General features: G+C 39.6%; 1 protein-coding gene across 1 annotated transcript in view; it reads right to left on the bottom strand.

The window, feature by feature from the left end:
* Positions 1 to 2,137: 2,137 nt before the first annotated feature.
* The window catches only part of NELL2 (neural EGFL like 2), a 135,437-nt gene continuing 131,574 nt past the window's right edge, over positions 2,138 to 6,000 (bottom strand). The window contains exons 19-20 of the mRNA XM_063155180.1: positions 5,628 to 5,852; positions 2,138 to 2,951 (exon numbers count right to left, since the gene is read on the bottom strand). Coding sequence (XP_063011250.1) covers positions 2,901 to 2,951; positions 5,628 to 5,852 — 276 coding nt within the window. The 3' untranslated portion in view covers positions 2,138 to 2,900. The remainder of the gene's footprint in view (positions 2,952 to 5,627; positions 5,853 to 6,000) is intronic.

Below are 6,000 nucleotides of genomic sequence, written 5' to 3'. Positions count from 1 at the left end.
GATGGGCGGGGGGGGAGAAGAGGGGGTGCAAAGGAATGAAAATGAGGGTCACCAATATGCCTTCTTGGAGTTTGCTGACCTTTAGAAGAACTCCCAACTAATTAGTAACCTTAAGCATTGATAAATTAGACAATATTCACTGAAGCCATTCTCATTTTTTATTTAGTAGAGACTTCCAGCTTTGTTCAGTAGTATGACTTCTGCTCTTTACATCCATGCAACTGAGTGTCTCTCCAAGGATCAGATTCAAGTTTCAGCTACTACCTTATGTCTCAATTTTTGGATTTTTGGCCTATTAGTGTACAACTCACAATAGCAGAAAGATCCTCCAACACTCAGGTCATGGTAAGCAACAAAGAAAATGGATGGTGTTTTGTCATCTATACACCATTTCAATTTTGATTAAAAGCTGGTACCAAACACCAGTATTTATTAGAAAAAGGATTGAGGAAATATTTTGGAGACAATTTTCCTTGGAGTTCTCAAATTTTTCAGAGCTCTGAAACCAAAGTCAGAGGATGCACAGAGCCAGATTTAGGACAGAGACCACTGCCTCACCTGCAAATTTTCTATTCACTGCCAAAACAGGGATGCTTACAATGTTACTTACAATGTTCTGTGGGTATCTGCTCTACCAGCTCCAGTTGTTCTCTTCAGAGCTTTGTTCAGCCACTCACAGAGCTCAAGGATTCTGCCCTTGAAAAATGTTCATTCTTTAAAAAAAACCTCTGGTCTTCATGCATTTGCTATGTCTATCTTGTACCTATTCTTGAATTAAACTGAAGTGCAGTTCTCAGAGGGTACACAACTTCTGCTAAACCTTCTCTCAGAAACAGGCAAGCAGCAGCTCATTAAATCCACTGGAGATGTGCCTCAGAGTCTGAGGCGAAAACCTGACCTCCTGACAATTACCAGCAGGCAAGAAAACATTGCAGAGAAAGCATCCTTTTTGGGAGGGAGCTAACTCTCTTCTTTAAAAATAGTGACTGCAGACTGCCAGGAATAGGACAAAACAAAAAAAACCACAACCCTGTGAATACTGTTATTTGTCGACTAGGTGAGGAAAAGGTTTTATTTGGCCTGGACATCTTCATAACATTATTTTTTCAATGTAAAATATCCATTTGGGTATTTTCTCCCCGATTTTTAGTTTCTTGGACTTTAGACTATTAGCATTCTGTGGCCTAGCATCTCTTGTATCCCCTAATCCAAAATCATCCAGGTTCTAGGGAATACCTACTGGATACATGCAATTGCATGAGTTTCCTTTGATCTCCTGGAGTACATGAAACGGAAGTAATATCTGTTTGCAGGAAATAATTCTGTTTTGTAAAACCACATACATGGACCTCCCTTAAACTTCATATCACACAGGAGCACTATTATTGGAAGTTTTGCCTGTCCAGGTTTCATGACCATCTACTGAACTTGTAAGAGAGAGGGTGAAGAGCAGCAAGGCACTTTGAAAAGAATATGAGTACTAAAGCAGCATTTAAAGAATGCTGTCATCTTGGGCATCTTCCTCCTCTCCTCTTTTGTCTCCACTGTTTGTGATGCATTCTTTACAAATTCAGCCTTTTCAGTCTGCAATTTGTAAGCATTGCTTTATTCTTTATTTTTCTTTGAGAATAACACAGGTTTGGTCATGTAGCCTCCTTTATTTACTGTCCCAACGGAGCAGTAGTGAAAAAAGGGTTTGCATTCTGCAGTAATCCTCACGCATTAAGATCCTTCACACAAACAACAAAAACAGCTGCAGAGCTTATGGAAGACAAACCAACCCTTGGCAGCTGGAGAGAGGAGGAATTTGGAGAAGATCCCCTGCAAATCTGAACAGATTCAAGTCACACACAAATACTCTCTACTGACTCTGCCAACACCCCACTGGCACATAGGGGATCTTTGGGAATGTGAATTTGCTATTTAATCCACTGTAATGACAAATTACTTATGTGTATCTTAACAAAGATAAGACATGATAGGCATAAGGCTGTGCTGGGCATAAGCTCCCACACTTAGAGGAGCTACACAGGCAACACTTCACCTGTATTGTCCAGATTCCCAGGAACACTGGCAAAGAAGTAACAGCATACATGAAAATTAAGTCCTTGAAAAGGAAAGATGGCACAAACAGAAATTTAAGGTAAGAGAAATATTTATTTAAATTTGCACAATAACGAGCTTATACTGAACAAAGTCAATCAAGAAATAATAGTAAGTGCAGTAAAACAAGGAAATATTGATGACTTTTCCCATCAGAAAACATTAAGAAGCCATGCCTGTGCATCACGGGTTTTCTTTATTTTTTTTGGATTTTTTTCTTGTTTTGTTTTTATTTTTTACAATAACTTCTATCTTTTTTTTTTTTTCAGCGCACATACTGTACATATCACATCTTAGCTGCTAGGTTCATTATTCCTGAAGGCTTCATCCTTTTACTCAAATATCTGCTAAGTTCTGCAGTAAGCAATCAAACACATTTGTGCAGTTCCAAATATGATTAGGTAAATCTGCTGCATCTTGTCAAGCGTTGGACTCTCAAAGCTTCAGAAAACCCTGTAAGAGCTCCTAGTTGATTTTAGATCTTGACATCATTATGTACAGCATTACAATGTGTCACTTTACACTAACCTAAACATTCTGCACAAGGATGCCAGACAGACAAATAGCCAGAAGATTTGGGCTTAACCTCATACAAAGGTTTACACATCTGAGCTTGTCTTGAGTCCCATAAATTTCATTCTGATTCAGGTAACTGAGTTCATCACATATCTGCACTTCAGATAGACAAAACCAACCTAATTTTAGTTTCAAATTTGAACAATTTTTGGTCTAAAGGTCTATTTCTGTGAAGGAAAATTCTTTATCCAGAAACTGCTTGTGAGAGATAGTTGTTGGTGTCACAGTTCCTGAAGGCACTGTGGATCCACTGAGCAACAGACATGGCCATTCTAAAGGATGGAAAAAACAGAAAGAAGAATTGAAACAATTTGCATTTTGTACAAAACAAGTAAATTTAACAAACTCAGCTGCTTGCAAATACCCATCAGATTTGAACATACAGACTTGTAAAATACAAAAGATGTACAGACTTGGATCAGATTCATGATATTGTCCTCATGTCCTTATGCTGCCCGAGGGAACAGGCTATTATGATTCCTCTAATTGCTTGGCTTGTTGTGGTCTGTGTCCCAGAGCTACAACACTCAAACTGAAAGAAGCTGGGATCAGTGGAAGGAATGCTCCCCACATAAAGGTATCAGGCATCTGCTCAAATACCTAAAGCTGTTGAACAAGACAAGGCACTTGGGAGTTTTATTCATATCAGGCAGAAGGGATTCTGGGTTTTATTTAGCCCTGAATGCTTCAACTTCATGCATCCTGGCTGTAACACCAGCAAACATTAATCCACAAACTTTTTCCAAATAGTCCAGATATTCTTATGAGAATACTAAGGGCAATTAAGGGAACAGATTGCCTATGGACATCATTAAATACTGGAGAAATAATTTCTGCATCTCTACTGTTTCTTAAGTCTGATTCTTAAAATGCAAATAAAAAATGCATATGATTTATAAATTAGTCCAAATATATTCAATTGACTAAACCGATAGGACTTATTAAAACCAAGGTCTGAATAATTCAAGCATTTTCTTTCACTCCTTCTGTTACAGGAAGTTATAATCCTACTCTCCCCATTCTTTACTTTTGATTAGAATTGTTTTTGCTGATGCCCAGGTTTCTAAATTCTTAAAGGATTTGTGTAAACCTATTTTGCTATAGCTTGTTTAGAGAGGCTTAGACTGAGTTTTGACCTTCCATGAGATGCTTTACAAGTGAAGAGTGGGGTGACACAGGATGAATGAGAAGGAACACTGTACAAACTGGGCACACCATACCCTGATCTGGAGGGAGTGGGCTGCTTGCCTGCAGAACTGCAATATTAAAATGCTGGCAACATGAGCAGATAATGTATTTCAAAATCAATGCTGCTCTGTAAGGAGAATTGAATAAGATTTGGGCTTGTTTAGAGACTAAGTGGTAGCTCTTCTTTGTTAGGCAGTCACACCTGAGTGATTAAAATTATGGGGTTTTTCAGAGTACCTGTTTTAATCCTTGCTATGTCCACACGGCAGCAATGGATTTGATAAGTCGCTGTATGTGTTTATACTGAATACCAATTAGTCAATGCTTAAGGTTCAGTCTTTGCTTCACACAAAAGGCCAGATGGGAGCAGCACTTGGGTGGCCATGTCAGAGCTGATACATGCCTTCTGCAATGCCACTGATGAGCAGCACAACAAGAGCACATTTCCCAGCACCGAGTCTCAAAAGTGCTTCAGGGAAGAACCACACACAATAATTTCTTTTACAGATGGGGAACCAGATGCATAAGAACCTTAGCAACTTGCCTGAGCAAAAAGTAACTTCTGGCATTGAAGCTGGCGTAAAGCACCAGCTTATGGACCCTAAAAGCACAGGTTTTTAACATCCTCTGGGCAACAGCTGGCTTTCTAACCATTAGCCAGCCTGTCAGAGCACAGCATTTTCTTCTAACCACTGACCCATTCTGACATCAGGACAAATGCTGACACTTCCTTGGTGCATACCACTGCCCTTGGAACATGACTATGCCTCGACAGCAGCACCAATTGCATACAGTATTGCATCAGAAAAAGCAGAGCAAGGAAGTGATGCTTGACAGCTTCTGCTGCCTGATCACACAGAATTCTCACAGAAGGAGGTATTGAAGATAAATTTTTTTTTTTATGAGCACCTTTTCAAGTAGTTAGTTGTACCATGTATTGGAGTTTGGGAAGCACCTTGCTTGGGAAGAATATAAAATAAAGCATAAAATCAACTGTGAATTTCAGTAGTAATTAAAGAACTGTGTATGAATCTTGCTCTCTCTCCTTGGCTGCTGTGGAAACACATATTGTGACTATTCAGTATCGAGTGGCAAAAACCACAATTAACTTTATGATCTTATTTTGAATAAAAACACTTTTGTTAAGCCCTTTTACTTTTTCATCTGCAAAAAGAAATGCCAGAATTCACATAATGGCCTGTAGCCATTAATTTTTCTCCTCAATCAATTTCTCTGAGTACAAAAACAGTAAACGTTCTAAACACATTTATTAATTTTAAAGTACAAAAGCTATGTAACCATATAACTAGTCCTTTTATTCAGAAAACAATTACTATTCTCAACAAGCAATTCAATCAGTTCCAGTAACACTATAATATCACACTGAAAAAATTTCTTGTGCAAAGTCTAGGCTCACAGAGCCACACTTGCACATTTCCAAGACAGCATGGAGCTTGGAGCTCCATGTTAAGATTTGAACTGAGCTATCCCAGGGGAAAAGTGAAGCCCAGTACCTTGTCCACAGCACTCTGCAGCATGGGTTATCCTGCTTCTGATCTGCTAGCATGTCAAACTGTGCTTCTAGCACTTGCAAGAGTACAGTTAACTAAGCTGAACACTTTTACTGTCACCTCTGCTGCTTTAAAACAAGTGTAGACACCAAGTGTTCCCTGACCAGACTCAGTGCCACATTAATATTTATGTGCCACAGAACAAGCTGGGAAGAAGCACGTCAGCCCCATCTTTATAACCTTGATTACCTTGCACTGGCAGAGGGTGCACTCTGTGCCATGCTTTATCCAGGAGGACCCAGTGAAGCGAACGACGTTGGTTTCATCCAGACACGTTTTGGTGATGTCGTTGCGGATGGTGTCGGCTTGGCAGGGGTCGGAGACACAGCGGGGGCAGCACTCGTTCTCAGGGAGCACACTGAACTCACAGTCCACCTCTGGGCAGGGCAAGGGCCAGCAGTCAACCTCTCCTTGCTGTTTGCAGAAACAACATGATATTATTATTATTATTATTATCTCTTATTCTGTTCCTCATCCATTCCTCTGAATCAGCATTATGTCTCCTAGCTGGCTATTATTCCCCATCTGGTGCTGTTCAGAATTCAGCACAGAAAACATTGAT

The sequence above is a fragment of the Melospiza melodia genome, chromosome 4 (genome assembly GCF_035770615.1).
Source record: "Melospiza melodia melodia isolate bMelMel2 chromosome 4, bMelMel2.pri, whole genome shotgun sequence".
NCBI classification, from domain to species: Eukaryota; Metazoa; Chordata; class Aves; order Passeriformes; family Passerellidae; genus Melospiza; species Melospiza melodia.
The sequence above is the reverse complement of the archived record's forward strand: the minus strand, read 5'-3'. Positions and strand labels throughout refer to the sequence as shown.